Source organism: Pteronotus mesoamericanus, unplaced genomic scaffold (genome assembly GCF_021234165.1).
Source record: "Pteronotus mesoamericanus isolate MK-2021 breed Mesoamerican mustached bat unplaced genomic scaffold, CSHL_Meso_final contig_78, whole genome shotgun sequence".
Classification (NCBI taxonomy): Eukaryota; Metazoa; Chordata; class Mammalia; order Chiroptera; family Mormoopidae; genus Pteronotus; species Pteronotus mesoamericanus.
The window spans coordinates 10,233,613-10,257,395 of record NW_026555258.1 but is presented as its reverse complement, the minus strand read 5'-3'; the positions used below and the strand labels follow the sequence as shown (position 1 = coordinate 10,257,395).

The following is a 23,783-nucleotide window of genomic DNA, read 5'->3' as shown; positions in this document are numbered from 1 at the left end:
AGATGAGTGGATTGAATTAGGAAGCATAGGTAAAATCCTTAGTTCAACTCCCAGACGTTCAGCAAAATGTTCAGCATTCTTATGAAAGTTTCTGGACTTTTCTGGTTTGGGAGCTATTGTGACATCGAGTGGCTTAAATGCCCACAATTTCTTGAGAGTCCCTGAGGTTGCAGCTGTAGGTCGATGGGACTCGGCAGGTTCTCACGTGGAGACTGCCATCGCTCCCATATCTCCTCAGCCCTGGAGCCTCACGTTAGTTTAAGGCAGAACCAACTGATACCAGGTTTCTGGGTTCATCTGATTCTGCCGCAGTGAATTATTATGCATGGCTCTGGCCTGGTGGAGAAATTGTCCCTCCATGCTCATCGAGATCTAAACTCCTAGAACGGGGACCTGCTTTACCTGTTCACTGATGGATCTCGGTCCTTAGTAGACGTCCTGACGTGGACTCGGTGTTCAATAAACAACGGCTGATGAAACAGTGAACACCTCCTGCTTCTGTGCAGTGAAGTTTTGCTGGTTGTAGGGGTTTCAGTGTCATCCTGGAACCAGGCTGGGATACAGCAAAGGTGCATACTTTTACAGGTCTAAGAAATTAATAAACGTAGAAAAAATTCATGATTTTCCCAGAGACTTAGAGTATGAGGTGTGATAATTCTTGTCTTTCTAGGATACAGAAGATTCCAAAACCTCCTCCGTCCCCGGCAGAGAGAAGAGCTGCATGGGGCCTGAGAACCAGAGCCATGTGTCCGAGTTCCTCCTTCTGGGGCTCCCCGTCCTGCCAGGGCAGCAGGGCACGTTCTTCGCCCTGTTCCTGGGCATGTACCTGACCACGGTGCTGGGCAACCTGCTCATCCTCCTGCTCATCAGGCTGGATTCCCGCCTGCACACACCCATGTACTTCTTCCTCAGCCACTTGGCTTTCTCTGACATTTCTCTGTCATCTGTCACTGTTCCAAACATGCTCATGAACATGCAGACTCGGCAACAATCCATCCCCTACATGGGATGCATTTCTCAGCTCTATTTTTTCATATTATTTGCTAGTCTTGACAATTTCCTTCTGGCTGTGATGGCATATGACAGGTACGTGGCCATCTGTCACCCCCTTCGCTATACCACCATCATGAGGGATGAGCTGTGTGTACTGTTGGTGGCTGCCTCCTGGATTATTGCCTGTGCTCATGCACTGGTGCACACTCTCCTCTTGGTCCGATTATCCTTTTGTGCTGGCAATAGTGTCACCCACTTCTTCTGTGACCTCACTGTGCTTCTGAAGCTGAGCTCCTCAGACGTCTCCCTCAATGAGCTGGTCATCTTCACCGAGGGAGGAATGGTTTATTTCCTTCCTTTGGCTACTGTTTTGGGCTCTTACATCTGCATAGGGACGATCATTGTGAGGCCTCCCTCCACTAAGAGACTCTTGAAAGTCTTCTCTACCTGTGGCTCCCATCTCCTCGTGGTGTCTTTATACTATGGGACACTTGCAGGTGTTTACTTTTTGTCCTCATCGTGGGATTCCAAAGACATAATTGCTTCGGTCATGTACACGGTAGTTACCCCCATGCTGAACCCCTTCATCTACAGCCTGAGGAACAGGGATATAAAGCAGGCCTTAGAAACGTCTGTCACCAGGGTTAACCTCTTTAAGTGGCAATCACTAAATCCTCTTAATGTAGTCCGGAGCAGAGTGAGGTATAGCTCTTAACATTATTGTATGGTCAACATTTCCCTATAACTTTAATAGAATATCCATTCTGTTGTCACGTATAAGTGCTGTTAATAAGTGAATGAGGTAAGGTTTTCTACTGGCGTTGTTTATAATTCTTTATCCCTAATTAACATTTTTCACTTGTTCATCATCTCTTATAAGATATATGGAAAATCTTGTGCAAAACATGTTGCATAGTTACAATTGTGGATTTGTCTTTTTCTCCCTTGAAATTCATCAGTTTTTGCTTATGTGTTTTTTATACTATAAGGACACACTGATTTAACACCATGATCTGCTCCTGGTGAACTTTTTCTTTTGAATTAATTCTTTCTTGCTGGCTCTTCATCGGCTTCAGCTGATTGACTGCATGTCTTCCCAACTCATTCAGTGACATCATGTTAACAATAATGACACTATGAAAATTGGCAAGTGCTACAAAGCAAATCTTTTAACAAAAAACAGAGAGAAACTTAAAAAAATGTATTTCAGAGCCCTGGTTGGGTGGCCCTGTTGGTTGGAGTATTGTTCCTTATACCAAAAGGGTGCAGGCTCATTCCCTGATCCGGGCACTTAGCTGGGTTGCAGGATCGATCCCCAATCAGGATGCGTATGAGTGGCAACCAATCTATGGTTCTCTTGTAGCAGGGCACAGCCAGGGCCCGCCCCAAAGGGTATTTGCAATGTGGTCCAGAGATTGGTGTGTCCAAGACAAATATACTCCCCACCCCAGGGCCGGACCCCTTGGGGGATTGGACCTTGAGCAGGACACTTTAGAGTCATTTTGCATGTCAATAACAGAATAGCTTCATTCCTCATTTGCAAAGAGGGTTATTTTGTGTATCACTAAAGCTAATTAAGAAGATTACAAAGACTGAACAGAGAATGTAACTGGGGGAGAGAAAGAGAAGAGACAGGGGCCTGCAGGAGAGACAAAGGGACACAGACTCTGGGGAACAGTGTGAAGACCACGAGGAGAGAAGGAGGGGAAAAAGGACTCTTGGTAGTGGGCCATGAGAAGGTGCTATATGGTTATGGATTGAGAGCTGGAGATCGTGGCGACGCAGTGGATGGTGTTGAGACCCGCGAGAGGTCTGCCTAGTCGAGGCCCGGACTTCTGTTCTTTTTCTTCTGAGGGATGGTACCCTTGACTGGGCTGACTGGCCTAACTGGGTAAAGTGGGGAAGGCAGGACTGTGTGTGCTGGTGATCATTTTGAAGGGATTTTGAGGTTTAAGGGTGACATTTAGCCATTAACCAAACCTGAGTATCCTTTGAGTAATTATTTGTTCCTTTCCTTTACAACAAACTCTGCCATTGAGAGCCATAATTCCAAGGGCAGCGGGCAAAGGACCCGTAACCGAGCGGTCCCAGGGAAGGAGGGTGTCGTTCTTTCGGTAATAGCATCTATGCACTGCCCTCACCAACGGGTCCTTTTGTTCGGTAACACCCTCCCACATCCATATTTCTCCCTCTCTCTCCCTTCCTCTCTCTCTAAAATCAATAAAAATACATCTTCCTGTGAGGATAAAAAATGCATTTTAGAGCACATCACTTGGTTTATAATTAGCAGATATTTCTAGCAATGGGTCCTCTCTTAACAGTTCATCTACTTCTGATATTACTATGGAATTTTATTTCCATATGCATAGATGTGTACATAGATACAGATACAGACAGATATAAATACTAGTATAATATATCTAGTAAAGATGCAGCTTTCTTTTGGTTAGAGTTTCATGGCATTTCTTTTCCATCACTGTAAAATTTTCTATGTCTTTATATCTAAGAGGCGTCCACTGTTAATGGTGGAAAGTTGGATTTTGCCTTTTTTATGTAAAGCAACAATTATATTTTTGGAGAAGTTTATCTATTCACATCTAATGTAATAATAGTATCTTTGAACTTGATTTTCTAAATTACTATATTTTTTATTTGACACATCTGTTTCATATTTATTCTCTCTTGTCTTCCTCCCTTTTGGGGGGTGGACTGGGTACAGAGATCTTTACTTAAGGTGCATGATGAGGTAGGGCTCCCTATGACTTCCCTTCTTGAGGGGATCTGAATGGAAATGTGCAAGCCTGGAGGTTCTTGGTGTGTTGGGGGATCAATCTGGGGCAATGACTCCCCAGCAGCTGAGGGCCTCTCGTTCTCTCACTGGGGCTGGTGGTCCAGGTGGTTCTTACTCCTTGGAGGCCACGTGAACCATGAGATCCACCACCCTGTTGCTGTAGCCAGATTCGTTGTCATTACAGGAAATGAGCTTAACAAAGTGGTGACTGAGAGCAATGCCAGCCCCAGCACTGAAGCTGTAGGAGCGTCACTGTTAAAGTTGCAGAGGACAATCTGGTCCTCAGTACAACCCAGCATGCACTTGAGGGGACCCTAACATGCTTGCTTCACTGCCTTATTGATGTCACCATATTTGGTAGCTTTCTCCAGGTGGCAGATCAGATCCATACCTGATACACTGAGGGTGGGGACATGGAAGGCCACGTGAGTGAACTTCTATTCAGGTCAGGGATGGTCTTGCGCGCAGCCTTGGCAGGGCCAGTAGAAGCAGGGATGGTGCTCTGGGCAGCCCCTCAGCCATCATACCACAGCTTCCCAGAGGGGCCGTCCAGTCTTCCAGGTAGCACTGATGGCATGGACTGTGGCCATGAGTCCCTCTATCATGCCAGAGTTGACATGGATAACCTTGGCTGGGGCGAGGGCACTAGGTGGTGGTGCAGGAAGCATTGCTGACAGTCTTGAGGGAGTTGTCATACCTGTCATAATTCACATCCATCACAAACATGGGGGCATGCCAACGGGCAGAAATGAGGACTCTCTTGGCTCCACCCTTCAAGTGAACCACAGGATTCTCCAAGGTAGTGAAGACACCAGTGGCCTTCACAAAATATTTAGCATGAGCATCTGCCCATTGGATGGTGGCTGGACATCTCTCCTGGAACATGGAGATGGACTTTTCATTGATGAAAAGCTTCCTGTTTAGCCATGACTCTACCCTTGAACTTCCCATGAGTAGAATCATACCAGATCAAGCAGACCGTGGCGTTGAGGTGATGAAGGGGTCACTGATGGCAATAATATCTACTTTGCCAGAGTTAAAAGCAGTCCCGGTGACCAGGCGCCCAATTTGGCCAAACCTGTTCACTCCAACCTTTACAATCACGGCTCAGGTTGCGACTGGCACTGTGCAGGAAGACGCAGCTCTCTGTCCAACAGGAGGGGCAGAGAGCCTTGTCTTCTTCCCTTTTGATTGATTAAGTGTATGTGAAAGGAGACCCTCAAGATGGAATTGTCTACTGGAGGGCAGGCCCCTGTAGTACAGGCTTTGCCTGCTACCTGAGTGTTCTAGTGTACTTTCTCTTTTGTTTTCCCCAATGAAAAAAGTCCTCAAAAAGGAACACTTTGTTCAGCGAAACAGAAACGGAGACATGGAAGTAAAGAACAAACTCAAGAGTGACCAGGGAGAGGGGAGCAGGATAAGAGGGGAAAGAAGGGGGAAGAGGCAAGTCAAGGAACATGAATAGAGGACTCAAGGGCACAGACAATGGGGTGGGAACTGGCTGTGGGAACAGGGGAGGGTTCAGGGGAGAACGGGGCAGGGGAGAGCAACAGGGAAAACGGTGGGACAGCTGTTACTGAACAACGATAAAAAATAAAATGAAAATACAGGTAAAAAATTTTAAATATATAAATTTGAACCGTTGGTACCAGCCTTCTCTAATAAAATAAGAAGACGACCAAAAAAAGAGAAACGTTTGCCAGTGTGGACGAGTTAAACAAAAAATGGCAGAAGCGCTAAAAGGCATCAAAATCCATGGGTTCAAATACAGTTTGGAGCAATGGAAGAAAAGTCTCTACAGGTGTAGTGCATCAAATGGAGAATACTTTGAATGTGACCGAAGCTGAAATATGTAAGAATAAATACACAACTTTTAATAAATAAAATCAGGGCTTTCTTTTTTTGGTCCGCCCCGTGTGTTGTTATTCCATTCTTCAAGTATTAACTGATTAATGATACCCTATTATTACTTTATAATTATTTACTGTGCTGTATGCAGTGGTTACTTCTTATATCCTCTATATTGTTTAATTGTACTTTATTTTTCAAAACATGAAATTGACCATTTTAGCCATTTGAGGTACACAATTCAGTGGCCATTTAGGACGCTATCTCCAATATCTCATTCTAGGACCCATACAGGAAATTCTACAGAAATTCAATGAAATTACTGTGCAACTGTGGAAAAAAAAAACAACACAAAGATATCTATGAATCAAGATGGAGAAACATCGGGATGTATTGTCAAGTGGAAAATAAGCAATGTGTAAAGTAGCATTGGTAGCAGGCTACTCTTTAAGTGAAAATGAAGGGGAAATAAGATAAGACTTCTAATTTGAGCAGGAAGAATGAATCAGAAGCTAATGAAACTCTTTACCTAGAGAGGTAGAACAGAAGAGACGGGGAGATGAGTATAATGACTCATACAGTTTTGACTGTGTTGTCTTTTTAAATTTAAATTATATTTTATTGTTTATGCTATTACTGTTGTCCCAATTTTTCCCCCTTTTCCTCCCTCTCTCCAGACCGCCCCCCCCTCCCTCAGGCAATCCCCACACCATTGTGCACGTCCATGGGTCCGGCACATGTATTCTTTGGTGACTGTATTCCTTATGCTGTACATTACATCCCCACGATTATGCAGTAACAACGAACTTATACGTCTTAATCCCTTCACTCTTTTGGCCCATCCCCTGACCCACCCCGCATCTGGCAACCTATAAAGCATTCTCTGTATCTGTGATTCTCTTCCTGTTTTACTTGTTGATTTATTTTGCTTTTTAGGTTCAATTATTAATTGGTATGCATTGGATTCGATTTCATTATTCATATTTTTAATCTTCTTCACCTTCTTCTTAAAGAAGATCCTTTAACATTTCACATGATGCTGGTTTGGTGGCGACGAACTAGCTTTTTCTTGTCTGGGTGGCTCTTTATCTGTTCTTCAAATCTAAATGATAGCTTCGCTGGCTAGAGTAATTTGGTTGTAGGTCCTTGCTTTTCATCACTTAGAATATTTCTTGCCAATCCCCTCTAGCTGGCAAAGTTCCTTTGGGAAAGCGGCCAACTGCCTTATGGGAGCTCTCTTGCAGGTAACTAACTGCTTTTCTCGATGCTTTTAAGATTCTCTCTTTGTCTTTAACCTTTCTTTGGCAGTTTAATTATAATGTGTCTTGCTGTGGGCCTCTTTGAGTTCATCTTGTTTGGGGCCCTCTGTGCTTCTTGGACTTGTATGTTTATTTCCTTCACCACATTAGAGAAGTTTTCTATCATCATTTCTTCAAACAGGTTTTCAATTTCGGCTCCCTCTCTTCTCCTTCTGGCACCCCTGATGCTAATACCAGGTGCAAAGTGTCTGTTGGTATACCAGAAGTTGTCCAACAGGCACTTTACACTGTCCTAGGTTTTTTAAAATTATTTTTTCTTCTTGCTGTTCTCATTCGGTATGTATTGCTTCCTTATATTCCAAATCGCTGATTTGATTCTTGACTTCAACCACTCTACTGTTGATCCCCTGTAAGCTGATCTTCATTTCAGCTAGTGTATGCTTGGTTTCTGACTGGTTCTCTTTTATGGATTCAATGCTCCTTTTTGTGCTACTGAAGTTCTCCGAGTTCATATGCTCTTCCCCTAAGTTCGCTGATCATCCTTATAACCAGTGTTTTAAATTCTACATCTAGTAGAGTGCTGGTCTCCATTTTGTTTAGTTCTTTTTCTGGAGTTATGTTCTGTCCTCTCGGTTGGCCCATGTGTCTTTGTCTCCTCATTCTGGCAGCTTCTCTGTGTTTGCTTCTGTGTATTAGGTAGGGCTTTTGATTTCCTGTCTCGATACGGTGGCCTGATATAATAGGTGTCCTGCAGCATCAGGTGGTAGTCTCCCGTGTCACTCAAGCTGGGTACTCAAGGTGAACCAACTGTGTGAACTGCTTACACCCTCCTCTTGTAGTTGAGCCCTGATTGCTCTTGGCAGGTCATTGGAAGGGATTTACCAGGCTAATCAGCAGCAAGTGCTGGCTAAGCACTGACAACCAACCCCTGACAGCCATGGAGGACCAGCTGCGCAGGGGCCCGCTCCACAAGCAGGACTTACTTTGGAAGGGGCTCTAGTGCCCACTGAGTCCACTCCTTGAGTATATTTCCTGCGGAGGTGGTTGGGTGGCGATGCTCTGACGTGGTCTGTAGCTATCCATTGGGTGCACAGGTTCTTGGGCCTTCCAGAAGGTGCCGCCACCTGTGTTTTGTCTGAGGCAACCCTGCACAAGCTACAAAGCGATCTTCAGATGGCTACTACCGTGCTGGGCTTGGAGGTGCTCAAGCAAGGGCAATCTCTGAGCCAAAGCCAGCGAGCTGCTAGTGCCAGGCCTGGCGCAACTTACTGAGAGGTATGGAGCTTGCTGAGGCCAGATGTTGCTTGTCTGAGAGAATTTAGGAATACCTCAAGCATGAACCAAGACTAGCCATTCATACAGAAAAGCCCCTGGAAACAGCTTGGGTGGTCCCAAGCATTGGGTGGGGTGGAGCCTCAGGGAATCACCAGGGTGGGGCAAACAGTGTGAGCCAGGTTGGCGGAGTCTCAAGATATGGTGCCAGCCTGCAGGCTCTGTGGCTCTGTGGCTCTGTGATGGGTGGGCTCAGAAAAGAAACCATGGCCTCTGCCTGCATTTCCCTCTGGGCAAAAGCTGCCCCCCATCTCTCGCTCTGACGCCAGGCACATCAGACCTTCCCTGTGTGCCTCCCTGCCTGAGCTCAGAGATTGAGGCCAATTAAGTCTCTGTGTGGGCCCTTTATGTGGAACTGCCAGGTAATCCGGGTATCTGTGTCTTCCACAGCCTCAGTCCCTACTGTTTTTTACAGCTAGAAGTTTGCGGACTTATCTTCCTGGTACTGGAACCACGGACTAGGGGACGTGGCGTTGGGCTCGGAAACCTCACTCCCGAGATATCCCTCTTGATTTTTATCTGCCATACGTGGGTATGGGACCAGCCTGTTTCACCTCTCCGCGTGTCTTCCACTCCTACCAGTCTCAATGTGGTTTCCTCCTTAATTCCGCAGTTGTAGGACTTCCACTCAGCTCCATTATTGGCATTTTTCAATAATGGTTGTTCTGTGGTTTCGATGTGATTTTGAGGTAGTTGTGGGAGGAGGCGAGCTGTGTTTACCTACACCGCCATCTTTTTCTTTTTTTCGGATTTTATTTACTTGTTTTTAGAGAGATGGAAAGGGAGGGAGAAAGAGAGTGAGAGAAACACCAATGTGCGAGAGACACATCGACCGGCTGCCTCTCCCATGCCCCTGGCCGGGGACCCTACCTGCAACCCAGGCATGACCCCTGACTGGGGATCGAACCAGCGACCCCTTGGATCAAGGCCATCCCCTTATCCACTGAGACACGCCAGCCACGGCTTACACCACCCCCTTGACGGGCTCAACTCTATGGTGTCTTTTGCCACAAAACAATGAACAGAAGAGGGGGTGCTCAAAGCAAAACAGAATAAGACAAAACAAATAAACCTAGCTATGCTTCAAGTTAATAACATAATTAGACTAAAGGAGAAAACAAAATAAGTAACGGAAGTAATTACTGAATCGACAATCTTGACTATGCCCTCTTACAATAAAAAGAAAAAGCTGGAAAGAAAGTCTTAGGCTGTAGTTACTGTGTCACTAAGAGTGGCATGAGTTCAAGATTCTGAAACTACTTCCCATGTATCCAAAGACTCAGCAAATAAGTAAGTAAACATTCAGGAAAAGGGGAGTGACTCCTCACTCTCGTGAGAAAGGTGCTATGTACATGGAAATGGAGAGGCCGGAAAGAACTCTATGACATCAAACTAGAACTGGAGATATCAATTCAAACTCATGGGCTTGAAAATATGAACATATACTGTTCCCATCCCCCATTCTTCCTGACACACCTTCCGTGGGTAAACAACCTTTAGTTTCCTAGTTCCCAGTTTTGACTATTTCTGTTTCTTTCAGATATATTTCCTACTTGGCTCTCTCAGAGCATTTAGAATGCTTGCAAGCAATGAACGCACATAAAACTTCAAAATGAATCAAATGGTAATGGATTAGAACTCAAAGAGTAAGAATCCATGAGCCCATAATATATAAATAAGTAAATAAAAGGAAATGAGCGGAGAATAAGGGAAAGTGACTTATACAACTAATAAAGACAATAGAAGGCTAGAATTAGAAAAGTCATCACCTGGTGACCACGTCTGCAGAACATTGTCATACAAGAGTCACCAATGGATGTTAAATATAGTGGGTGATAGGTAACGAAGGAAAAAGTTACTATTACGTAGTTTCAAATTACCTACCCCAATGGCCTGTATTAATTGGGAGGTCAAATAGTAAATTTGAAAATGATAAATTTGCAGTAGAGAACCTGGCAGACACTACTTTAGCCATTTGATCACGGATACAGACGCTAGGCTTTGGAAAAACTATTATTATGTTTTCTAATAACGAGTGTTGTGGTGTATCTCCTGCAAATCTAAGCCTGAAACATATATACATTAACACATACCTGCACACTGAAGGTAAAATAGTAAAATGTTAAACTCTGGGACATCTGGGTGAGGCCTGTACAGGAATTCTTCATATCATATAGAACATTTGTATACCTTCAACATCATTTCCAGATAAAGAGTTGAAAAATCCTTTTCCCAGCTGGCTCAGTGCCCAAGAAGAAGGAGGTCCAGGGCATCACTGGAATGAATCAGGGACGCTGTCCCCTAGGTCTCCAGCCCCTCTGGCTCCTGGACTCACAGCTCCCAAAAGGGCAGGCAGAAATTAGCCAGAAGCTTGGGGACTTGGTGTCAGTCTCTCATTACTAAGCACGTGTAATCTTTTGAGTCATTTCTCTCGGGCTGTTTAAACTACGTCAAAGTCTGTAGAAGTGCCATGGCCTCAGATGCTTCTTCTATATGTCAAGAAGCCCCTTCACTTGTGTTGCCCTGAGGAGCAGGGCAGTAGTCTGCAGTAGTGTTTGATCTCACCAAAGAGAAGCACAGGTCAGAGGGATCGGATGTCTGCACTGGGATACGGCTCTGCCTGCTTGCTAGTAAGTTCATACATCAGTCTGTGTCCATGACTGTGTGTCCATGACTGTGTATGCCTGCATATATTTCACACGCTTGTGTACATGCTGTTGGACAGTTGTGTGTGTGTGTGCTACGTACCTGCCTCACAGCCTGACTCTTTTCCTAAGTCTGACCCAACCCTGGGCCCCAGATCGGTCCCCTGGCGTGCGACTAGGGGCTCCTGACTCACGCCTGCGATTGTAAGCACTGGCGTCACAGCTGAGCATCGGGAGTGACACTCGTTGATCTCATACTGGACAGGAAGATGCCAGACCTCAGAGGAGCCACGGTCAGGTCAGAGAGGGACCCCGCACCTCTGCTCAGCGGCGTGTGCTGGTGCACGTGCAAGCTGAGCCCGTGGGTCACACGCTCGTGTGTGACAGCAGGAGGGTGTGTCGTTTGGATTTCTCTGTATGTTACCATGTGTGTGGCCATGTGCCTCGGGTGTGGGTGGTGGTTTAATGAGTGCACCTGTGGCTGAACAGGCTTCTCTGCCCCACGCTGACCGCCTTCCCCCGACAAGGCGATGTGTCAGAAGGGGCGGAAGCATGGCCTCTTTATTAGTAGGGGTGTGTGGCTGGGTGTGCATATGTGTCGTTGGAGTGAGTTTCTTGTGATAATTTTAATGTTTTGTGGTCTTGTGTGCTTTTGGTGATGTGTGTATGGTGTCTGAGTTTTGTGTACGTGGTGAGTTGAGTGTTTACCAGGTGTGTCATGAGTCAGTTGTGTTGTTGTGCATTGTCAGGGTGTGCGGGTGAGTGCTCCATCATTGTGTTGTGTGTATGTCTCACTTTGTGTGTTACTCAGGATTGTATGTACGTATTGGCTTGGCCAAAAAGTTTGCTTAGTTTTTTCTGTACGATGGCTCTTGGTAGTGCTTAGGTGCCTTTAACTTCATCGGAAACAATTTTGTTAGGTTGTACTGTGACAGCTGTGACATCAGAGTGCATTTTTAAAGACTTATCAAAATTGGTGAATTTTTGTGCTCCCATTTTAATTTTGAGGATGGGCAAAAATATGCAACATTTTTGGACTACACTGTTTTATTTCCTCAAGAAATGTGAGACTGCAAATGATGCACAGAAAAAGGTTTGTGCAGTGTATGGAGAAGGTGCTGTGACTGATTGAACGTGTCAAAACTGGTTTGCAAAGTTTCTTGGTACGATGGACATTCTGGCCCAATATTCTTTGCCGTGGGCTGTCGTATGTGTTGGAAGATGTTTAGCAGCACCCCTGGTCTGTACCCACTGAAGCCAACGGTGGAAGATAGCTGACTTACTCAAAATAGTCAAATCAATGAAGTTAGTGATGAACATGAGAAAGGTATCTTTTTATTTTATGGAAAAAGTGTAATGGGCTTTTAGTCCGATCCAACATATGAGTATTTGAGCAGAACCACGTATTGGCTCTCTTTCCTTTAGGGTGGGATCTTGGTCACAAGTGACTGAAATTCAAAGATCAGCACTCTGTGTGTTTATGTGTGTGTGATCTCCACCTATGACCTCATGTGTTTCCTTAAGTGTCCTCATTCTGGGGCACCATTAGCTCAAGAAACCAAACTCTAAGCAACCCCGTTTCTGAAACAAATCGGTTATCATTTTCACGTACCCGAGTGTGACTGAGCTGCTCACAATTTTGCAACCTTTTAGTTTTATTAAAGTTCCAGGCCAATTAAAAATAAAACAAACAAACAGAAAAACAACTAAGAAAACCACTCCAGGCATCCTGCTGTGTGAAAGTATATGGTAGAATCACCACCCAAAGGCGGCGAGACCTTGGGAAAGTTGCTTAAGTCCTAGACTCATTTTCCACACCCATCAGTTGGGAGGAACATTTGCCTGGTGAATCTTACAAAAGCCTTCAGTAAACGGTTGTTGGATAAATACAAAGAAGTTAAAATACTGGAAAATTTTTCTTCACTTGAAAAGTATATGAATATGAAGGAATGAAATTATCTAGTAAGGGCACTAAAAAATTTTAGACAACTTTGGTCTGCACATCTCTAAAATAAGATATTGTGCTTGGCTACCCTTACCAACAAATGGAAAGATTCCATGTTAAATGGTTCTGGGCATGGGTTCTGATCAACCAGATGTATTACACTGAACCCCATGAGGTAGCTAATACTTGGTAAATTGTAATTCATAGAAAATAAAAATATGTAACAAGTATATACATGACATATTATATGTAATACAGACACAGATCCACACATGTGTGTGCCATTTTGTCCCTGACCCTGCTGTTGTGTGACTACAGAGCCTGTAACATTTAAGTTTCTATTTATTAAAAGCTAACAAGGTAAAAGACCACAAATTCTTACTGCAGCTGTGAAGAGGTCTAAAATTCTGGGAATATGAGTCAGATGAGTGGATTGAATTAGGAAGCGTAGGTAAAATTCTTAGCCCAGCACCCAGATGTTCACCAAAATGTGCAGCATTCTTATGAAAGTTTCTGGACTTTTCTGGTTTGGGAGCTATTGTGCCATCGAGTGGCTTAAATGCCCACAATTTCTTGAGAGTCCCTGAGGTTGCAGCTGTAGGTCGATGGGACTCGGCAGGTTCTCACGTGGAGACTGCCATCGCTCCCACATCTCCTCAGCCCTGGAGCCTCACGTTAGTTTAAGGCAGAACCAACTGATCCGAGGTTTCGGGTTCATCTCCTGATTCTGCCGAAGTGAATTATTATGCATGGCTCTGGCCTGGTGGAGAAATTGTCCCTCCATGCTCATCGAGATCTAAACTCCTAGAAGGGGGACCTGCTTTACCTGTTCACTGATGGATCTTGGTCCTTAGTAGACGTCCTGACATGGACTCGGTGTTCAATAAACAACGGCTGATGAAACAGTGAACACCTCCTGCTTGTGGGCAGTGAAGTTTTGTTGGTTGTAGGGGTTTCAATGTCATACTGGAACCAGGCTGGGATACAGCAAAGGTGCATACTTTTACAGGTCTAAGGAATTAATAAATGTGTAGAAAAACTTCATGATTTTCCCAGAGAATTTCAGCATGCGATGAAGTAGTACTGGCTCTCTTTCTAGGATACTGAGATTCCCAAACCACCTTTGTTCTTGGCAGAGAGAAGAGCTGCATGGGGCCTGAGAACCAGAGCCATGTGTCCGAGTTCCTCCTCCTGGGGCTCCCCGTCCCGCCAGGGCAGCAGGGCGCGTTCTTCGCCCTGTTCCTGGGCATGTACCTGACCACGGTGCTGGGTAACCTCCTCATCATCCTGCTCATCAGGCTGGACTCCCGCCTGCACACGCCCATGTACTTCTTCCTCAGCCACTTGGCTTTCTCTGACATTTCTCTGTCATCTGTCACTGTCCCGAAGATGCTTACAGACATGCAGACGCAGCAACAATCCATCCCCTATGAGGGATGCATTTCTCAGCTCTATTTTTTCATACTTTTTGGGAGTCTTGACAATTTCCTTCTGGCTGTGATGGCATATGACAGGTATGTGGCCATCTGTCACCCTCTAACCTACACCACCATCATGAAGGAGGAGCTGTGTGTGCTCTTGGTGGCTGCCTCCTGGATTATTGCCTGTGTTCATGCACTGGTGCACACCCTCCTTGTGGTCCGACTGTCCTTTTGTGCTGACAATGCTGTCGCCCACTTCTTCTGTGAATTCACTGTGCTCACGAAGCTGAGCTGCTCAGACATCTCCCTCAATGAGCTGGTCATCTTCACCGAGGGAGGAATACTTTTATTCTTGCCTTTGGCTACTATTTTGGGCTCATACATCCGTATAGGGATGATCATCGTGAGGGCACCCTCCACTAAGAGACTCTTGAAAGTCTTCTCTACCTTTGGCTCCCATCTCCTCGTGGTGTCTTTATACTACGGGACACTTGCAGGTGTTTACTTTTTGTCCTCATCGTGGGATTCCAAAGACATAATTGCTTCAGTCATGTACACGGTAGTTACCCCCATGCTGAACCCCTTCATCTACAGCCTGAGGAACAGGGATATAAAGCAGGCCTTAGAAACGTCTGTCACCAGGGTTAACCTCTTTAAGTGGCAATCACTAAATCCTCTTAATGTAGTCCGGAGCAGAGTGAGGTATAGCTCCTAACATTACTGTACGGTCGACATCTCCATATAACTTTAACAGAATATTCTGTTGTCAAGTATAAGTGTTGTTAATGAGTGAATTGACGTAAGGTTTCTACTGGGGTTGTTTATAATTCTTTATTCCTAATTAATATTTTGCACTTATTCATCTCTTCTAAGATATAGAAATTTTTTTGCAAACCACATTGCATAATTACAATTGTGGATTTGTCTTTTTCTCCCTTGAAATACATCAGTTTTTGCTTATGTGTTGTTTATACTATAGGGACACACTGATTTAACACCATGATCTGCTCCTGGATAACTTTTTTCCTTTTGAATTGATTCTTTCATGCTGGCTCTTCATTGGCTTCAGCTGATTGTGCGCATGTCTTCCCAACTCATGCAGTGACATCATGTAAAGAATAATGACACTATGAAAATTGGCAAGTGCTACAAAGCAAATCTTTTAACAAAAAACAGAGAGAAACTTTTAATAAATGGTTTTAAGAACCCTGGTTGGGTGTCGCTGTTGGTTGGAGTATTGTTCCTTAAACCAAAAGGCTGCACGCTCAATCCCTGGTCCAGTCACACACCTGGGTTGCTGGATCAATCAGCAGTCAGGATGCCTATGGGTGCCAACGAATCTGTTTTTCTCTCTCACATCCATATTTCAATTTCTCTCTCCCGCCTCTCTCTCTAAAATCAATAAAAATGTGTCCTTGCATGAGGATAAAAAAATACATTTTATAGCACATCACTTGTTTTATAATTAGGAGATATTTCTAGCAATGGATCCTCCCTTAATAGCTCATCTACTTCTGATATTAGTGTCGATATTTTATTTCCATATGCATAGATGCATACACAGATGCAGATACACATTGAGATATAAATACTAGTATAGTATATCTAGTAAATGTGCAGCTTCTTTTGGTTAGGGTTTACATGGCATTTCTTTTCCATCACTTTAAAATTTTCGATGTCCTTATATCTAGAGGTGTCCATTGTTAATGGTGGAAAGCTGGATTTTGCCCTTTTTATGTAAAGCAACAATATATTTCTGGAGAATTTTATCTATTCACATCTAATGGAATAATATCTTTGAACTTACATTTTCCAAATTACTATGTCTTCTTATTTGATACATCTATTTCATATTTATTCCCTTGTTTTCCTCCCTTGTGGGGGATGGGCTGGGTACAGTGATCTTTACGGATGGTTTATGACAAAGTAGGGCTCCCTAAGACACTCCCTTCTTTAGGGGGGGTCTACGTGCAGGCCTGGAGGTTCTCAGTTTATAGGGGGATCAAGCTGGGGCAAGGACTCCCAGGCAGATGAAGGCCTCTCATTCTCTCGCTGGGGCCGGTGGTCCAGAGAGTTCTACTTCTTGGAGGCCATGTGAACCATGAGATCCACCACCGTGTTGCCATAGCCAAATTCATTGTCATTATAGAAAATGAGCTTGACAAAGTGGTGACTGAGGACAATGCGACCTGCAGCATTCAAGGTGGAGAAGTGTCACTGTTAAGGTTGCAGAATACCAGCTGTCATTTGTGGTGAGTGGCTGTGTTTGGCTTCAGTCAATTTTTTTTTTTTTTTTTTTTTTTTTTTTACTTTTTATTTTTATTTTTATTTTTATTTTTTTTTTTATTTTTTTTTATTTTTTTTTTTATTAATTTATTTACTTTTTAAATACATTTGTCTCTGCCTTCCCCCCCCTTTCCCTTGCCCCCTCCCACCTTCCCTCCCTCAGCTCTTCCCCTTTGGTTTTGTCCATGAGTCCTTGCTATATGTTCCTTGACTTTCACCTTCCCTTCCCTTTCCCTGCCCCCCTTCCCTCTTGTCTCTGTTGATTTCTTTTCCTTTCAGTGTTGCTGGCCATATTTGCCTTGCTTCTTTGCATTCTTGGTTAGGTTCCGCTTATAGGTGAGATCATATGGTATTTGTCTTTCGCCCCCTGGCTTATTTCGCTTAGCATGATGCTCTCCAGTTCCATCCATGCTGTTGCGAAGTTTAGTACTTCTTTTTTTCTTTCTGCTACGTAGTATTCCATTGTGTATATGTACCATAATTTTTTGATCCAATCATCTACTGATGGGCATTTAGGTTGCTTCCAACACTTGGCTATTGTAAATTGTGCTGCTATGAACATTGGGGTGCATAGGTTCTTTTGTATTGGCGTTTTGGTGTTCTCAGGGTATAGTCCCAGCAGGTGAATTGCTGGATCAAAAGGCAGTTCCATTTTCAGCTTTCTGAGGAAATTCCACACTGCTTTCCATAGTGGCTGCACCAGTCTGCATTCCCACCAACAGTGGACTAGAGTTCCCTTTTCTCCACAGCCTCGCCAGCACCTGTTGTTTGTGGATCTGTTTATGATGGCCATTCTGACCGGTGTGAGGTGGTACCTCATGGTGGTTTTGATCTGCATTTCTCTAATGGCTAGTGATGCAGAGCATCCTTTCAAATGCCTCTGGGCCCTCTGTATCTCCTCCTTAGAAAAGCATCTGCCCAGGTCCTTTGCCCATTTTTTGATTGGATCGTTTGTACCGTGCTCATGGATTGGAAGAATTAATATCCTTAAAATGTCCATACTACCAAAAGCAATTTATAGATTCAACGCAATCCCTATTAAGATACCAATGACGTATTTCACAGAAATAGAACAGACATTTCAAAAATTTATATGGAACCATAAACGACCTCGAATAGCTGCAGCAATTTTGAGAAAGAAACACAAAGTAGGAGGGATCACAATACCGGACATCAAACTCTACTACAAAGCCACTATACTCAAAACAATCTGGTACTGGCACAAGAACAGACCCATAGACCAGTGGAACAGAATAGAAAGCCCAGAAATAAGCCCAGGTCTCTATGGACATCTAATATTTGACAAAGGGGGCAGAAGCATAAAATGGAGCAATAACAGCCTCTTCAACAAATGGTGTTGGGAGAGCTGGATGGCTACATGCAAAAAATTGAAATTGGATCATCAGCTGACACCATACACAAAAATAAACTCAAGATGGATAAAAGACTTAAATATAAGTCGCAACACCATCAAAGTCCTAGAGGAGAACATTGGCAGGAAACTCTCAGATATCCCACGCAGCAATTTTTTTCACTGATATGTCTCCTAAAGCAAGGGACATAAAGGAAAGAATAAACAAGTGGGACCTCATCAAAATAAGAAGCTTCTGCACGGCTAAAGAAAACATCAGCAAAATGAAAAGGGAGCCAACCATTTGGGAAAATATATTTGCTAATGATACATCAGATAGAGGTTTGATCTCCAAGATATACAAAGAACTCACTCGACTTTACTCCAAGAAGACAAACGATCCAATTTTTTTTTTAAAGATTCTTCCAAGGCACTTGCCGATTTCATACTGGTTGACCCACAAGTGCACCTGATGTCACCATGCTGAGCGCACAACAGTTTTTCACCAAAAGTGGCAAGAACTCCTTGTCCCACCTTCGCTGTTCAGCCAATCTTGCCCCACAGCAACTTTCTCTTTTGTTTTCCCCAATGAAAAAAGTCCTCAAAAAGGAACACTTTGTTCAGCGAAACAGAAACGGAGACATGGAAGTAAAGAACAAACTCAAGAGTGACCAGGGAGAGGGGAGCAGGATAAGAGGGGAAAGAAGGGGGAAGAGGCAAGTCAAGGAACATGAATAGAGGACTCAAGGGCACAGACAATGGGGTGGGGACTGGCTGTGGGAACAGGGGAGGGTTCAGGGGAGAACGGGGCAGGGGAGAGCAACAGGGAAAACGGTGGGACAGCTGTTACTGAACAACGATAAAAAATAAAATGAAAATACAGGTAAAAAATTTTAAATATATAAATTTGAACCGTTGGTACCAGCCTTCTCTAATAAAATAAGAAGACGACCAAAAAAAGAGAAACGTTTGCCAGTGTGGACGAGTTAAACAAAAAATGGCAGAAGCGCTAAAAGGCATCAAAATCCATGGGTTCAAATACAGTTTGGAGCAATGGAAGAAAAGTCTCTACAGGTGTAGTGCATCAAATGGAGAATACTTTGAATGTGACCGAAGCTGAAATATGTAAGAATAAATACACAACTTTTAATAAATAAAATCAGGGCTTTCTTTTTTTGGTCCGCCCCGTGTGTTGTTATTCCATTCTTCAAGTATTAACTGATTAATGATACCCTATTATTACTTTATAATTATTTACTGTGCTGTATGCAGTGGTTACTTCTTATATCCTCTATATTGTTTAATTGTACTTTATTTTTCAAAACATGAAATTGACCATTTTAGCCATTTGAGGTACACAATTCAGTGGCCATTTAGGACGCTATCTCCAATATCTCATTCTAGGACCCATACAGGAAATTCTACAGAAATTCAATGAAATTACTATGCAACTGTGGAAAAAAAAAACAACACAAAGATATCTATGAATCAAGATGGAGAAACATCGGGATGTATTGTCAAGTGGAAAATAAGCAATGTGTAAAGTAGCATTGGTAGCAGGCTACTCTTTAAGTGAAAATGAAGGGGAAATAAGATAAGACTTCTCATTTGAGCAGGAAGAATAAATCAGAAGCTAATGAAACTGTTTACCTAGATGAGGTAGAACAGAAGAGACGGGGAGATGAGTATAATGACTCATACAGTTTTGACTGTGTTGTCTTTTTAAATTTAAATTATATTTTATTGTTTATGCTATTACTGTTGTCCCAATTTTTCCCCCTTTTCCTCCCTCTCTCCAGACCGCCCCCCCCCTCCCTCAGGCAATCCCCACACCATTGTGCACGTCCATGGGTCCGGCACATGTATTCTTTGGTGACTGTATTCCTTATGCTGTACATTACATCCCCACGATTATGCAGTAACAACGAACTTATACGTCTTAATCCCTTCACTCTTTTGGCCCATCCCCTGACCCACCCCGCATCTGGCAACCTATAAAGCATTCTCTGTATCTGTGATTCTCTTCCTGTTTTACTTGTTGATTTATTTTGCTTTTTAGGTTCAATTATTAATTGATATGTATTGGATTCCATTTCATTATTCATATTTTTAATCTTCTTCACCTTCTTCTTAAAGAAGATCCTTTAACATTTCACATGATGCTGGTTTGGTGGCGACAAACTAGCTTTTTCTTGTCTGGGAGGCTCTTTATCTGTTCTTCAAATCTAAATGATAGCTTCGCTGGCTAGAGTAATTTGGTTGTAGGTCCTTGCTTTTCATCACTTAGAATATTTCTTGCCAATCCCCTCTAGCTGGCAAAGTTCCGTTGGGAAAGCGGCCAACTGCCTTATGGGAGCTCTCTTGCAGGTAACTAACTGCTGTTCTCGATGCTTTTAAGATTCTCTCTTTGTCTTTAACCTTTCTTTGGCAGTTTAATTATAATGTGTCTTGCTGTGGGCCTCTTTGAGTTCATCTTGTTTGGGGCCCTCTGTGCTTCTTGGACTTGTATGTTTATTTCCTTCACCACATTAGAGAAGTTTTCTATCATCATTTCTTCAAACAGGTTTTCAATTTCGGCTCCCTCTCTTCTCCTTCTGGCACCCCTGATGCTAATACCAGGTGCAAAGTGTCTGTTGGTATACCAGAAGTTGTCCAACAGGCACTTTACACTGTCCTAGGTTTTTTAAAATTATTTTTTCTTCTTGCTGTTCTCATTCGGTATGTATTGCTTCCTTATATTCCAAATCGCTGATTTGATTCTTGACTTCAACCACTCTACTGTTGATCCCCTGTAAGCTGATCTTCATTTCAGCTAGTGTATGCTTGGTTTCTGACTGGTTCTCTTTTATGGATTCAATGCTCCTTTTTGTGCTACTGAAGTTCTCCGAGTTCATATGCTCTTCCCCTAAGTTCGCTGATCATCCTTATAACCAGTGTTTTAAATTCTACATCTAGTAGAGTGCTGGTCTCCATTTTGTTTAGTTCTTTTTCTGGAGTTTTGTTCTGTTCTCTCGGTTGGCCCATGTGTCTTTGTCTCCTCATTCTGGCAGCTTCTCTGTGTTTGCTTCTGTGTATTAGGTAGGGCTTTTGATTTCCTGTCTCGATACGGTGGCCTGATATAATAGGTGTCCTGCAGCATCAGGTGGTAGTCTCCCGTGTCACTCAAGCTGGGTACTCAAGGTGGACCAACTGTGTGAACTGCTTATACCCTCCTCTTGTAGTTGAGCCCTGATTGCTCTTGGCAGGTCATTGGAAGGGATTTACCAGGCTAATCAGCAGCAAGTGCTGGCTAAGCACTGACAACCAACCCCTGACAGCCATGGAGGACCAGCTGCGCAGGGGCCCGCTCCACAAGCAGGACTTACTTTGGAAGGGGCTCTAGTGCCCACTGAGTCCACTCCTTGAGTATATTTCCTGCGGAGGTGGTTGGGTGGCGATGCTCTGACGTGGTCTGTAGCTATCCATTGGGTGCACAGGTTCTTGGGCCTTCCAGAAGGTGCCGCCACCTGTGTTTTGTCTGAGGCAACCCTGCACAAGCTACAAAGCGATCTTCAGATGGCTACTACCGTGCTGGGCTTGGAGGTGCTCAAGCAAGGGCAATCTCTGAGCCAAAGCCAGCGAGCTGCTAGTGCCAGGCCTGGCGCAACTTACTGAGAGGTATGGAGCTTGCTGAGGCCAGATGTTGCTTGTTTGAGAGAATTTAGGAATACCTCAAGCATGAACCAAGACTAGCCATTCATACAGAAAAGCCCCTGGAAACAGCTTGGGTGGTCCCAAGCATTGGGTGGGGTGGAGCCTCAGGGAATCACCAGGGTGGGGCAAACAGTGTGAGCCAGGTTGGCGGAGTCTCAAGATATGGTGCCAGCCTGCAGGCTCTGTGGCTCTGTGGCTCTGTGATGGGTGGGCTCAGAAAAGAAACCATGGCCTCTGCCTGCATTTCCCTCTGGGCAAAAGCTGCCCCCCATCTCTCGCTCTGACGCCAGGCACATCAGACCTTCCCTGTGTGCCTCCCTGCCTGAGCTCAGAGATTGAGGCCAATTAAGTCTCTGTGTGGGCCCTTTATGTGGAACTGCCAGGTAATCCGGGTATCTGTGTCTTCCACAGCCTCAGTCCCTACTGTTTTTTACAGCTAGAAGTTTGCGGACTTATCTTCCTGGTACTGGAACCACGGACTAGGGGACGTGGCGTTGGGCTCGGAAACCTCACTCCCGAGATATCCCTCTTGATTTTTATCTGCCACACGTGGGTATGGGACCAGCCTGTTTCACCTCTCCGCGTGTCTTCCACTCCTACCAGTCTCAATGTGGTTTCCTCCTTAATTCCGCAGTTGTAGGACTTCCACTCAGCTCCATTATTGGCATTTTTCAATAATGGTTGTTCTGTGGTTTCGATGTGATTTTGAGGTAGTTGTGGGAGGAGGCGAGCTGTGTTTACCTACACCGCCATCTTTTTCTTTTTTTCGGATTTTATTTACTTGTTTTTAGAGAGATGGAAAGGGAGGGAGAAAGAGAGTGAGAGAAACACCAATGTGCGAGAGACACATCGACCGGCTGCCTCTCCCATGCCCCTGGCCGGGGACCCTACCTGCAACCCAGGCATGACCCCTGACTGGGGATCGAACCAGCGACCCCTTGGATCAAGGCCATCCCCTTATCCACTGAGACACGCCAGCCACGGCTTACACCACCCCCTTGACGGGCTCAACTCTATGGTGTCTTTTGCCACAAAACAATGAACAGAAGAGGGGGTGCTCAAAGCAAAACAGAATAAGACAAAACAAATAAACCTAGCTATGCTTCAAGTTAATAACATAATTAGACTAAAGGAGAAAACAAAATAAGTAACCGAAGTAATTACTGAATCGACAATTTTGACTATGCCCTCTTACAATAAAAAGAAAAAGCTGGAAAGAAAGTCTTAGGCTGTAGTTACTGTGTCACTAAGAGTGGCATGAGTTCAAGATTCTGAAACTACTTCCCATGTATCCAAAGACCCAGCAAATAAGTAAGTAAACATTCAGGAAAAGGGGAGTGACTCCTCACTCTCGTGAGAAAGGTGCTATGTACATGGAAATGGAGAGGCCGGAAAGAACTCTATGACATCAAACTAGAACTGGAGATATCAATTCAAACTCATGGGCTTGAAAATATATACTGTTCCCATCCCCCATTCTTCCTGACACACCTTCCGTGGGTAAACAACCTTTAGTTTCCTAGTTCCCAGTTTTGACTATTTCTGTTTCTTTCAGATATATTTCCTACTTGGCTCTCTCAGAGCATTTAGAATGCTTGCAAGCAATGAACGCACATAAAACTTCAAAATGAATCAAATGGTAATGGATTAGAACTCAAAGAGTAAGAATCCATGAGCCCATAATATATAAATAAGTAAATAAAAGGAAATGAGCGGAGAATAAGGGAAAGTGACTTCTTATAGGAAAATACAACTAATAAAGACAATAGAAGGCTAGAATTAGAAAAGTCATCACCTGGTGACCACGTCTGCAGAACATTGTCATACAAGAGTCACCAATGGATGTTAAATATAGTGGGTGATAGGTAACGAAGGAAAAAGTTACTATTACGTAGTTTCGAATTACCTACCCCAATGGCCTGTATTAATTGGGAGGTCAAATAGTAAATTTGAAAATGATAAATTTGCAGTAGAGAACCTGGCAGACACTACTTTAGCCATTTGATCACGGATACAGACGCTAGGCTTTGGAAAAACTATTATTATGTTTTCTAATAACGAGTGTTGTGGTGTATCTCCTGCAAATCTAAGCCTGAAACATATATACATTAACACATACCTGCACACTGAAGGTAAAATAGTAAAATGTTAAACTCTGGGACATCTGGGTGAGGCCTGTACAGGAATTCTTCATATCATATAGAACATTTGTATACCTT

At 43.8% G+C, this 23,783-nt stretch overlaps 1 protein-coding gene across 1 annotated transcript; it reads left to right on the top strand.

Annotated features, from left to right (window-relative positions):
- Window positions 1-721: 721 nt before the first annotated feature.
- On the top strand, window positions 722-14,949 carry LOC129079291 (olfactory receptor 1J4-like). The gene is made up of 2 exons (XM_054584428.1): window positions 722-1,210; window positions 13,954-14,949. Exons 1-2 carry the CDS (start codon window positions 722-724, stop codon window positions 14,947-14,949), a joined length of 1,485 nt encoding a protein of 494 aa, XP_054440403.1.
- The last annotated feature ends 8,834 nt before the right edge of the window (window positions 14,950-23,783 follow it).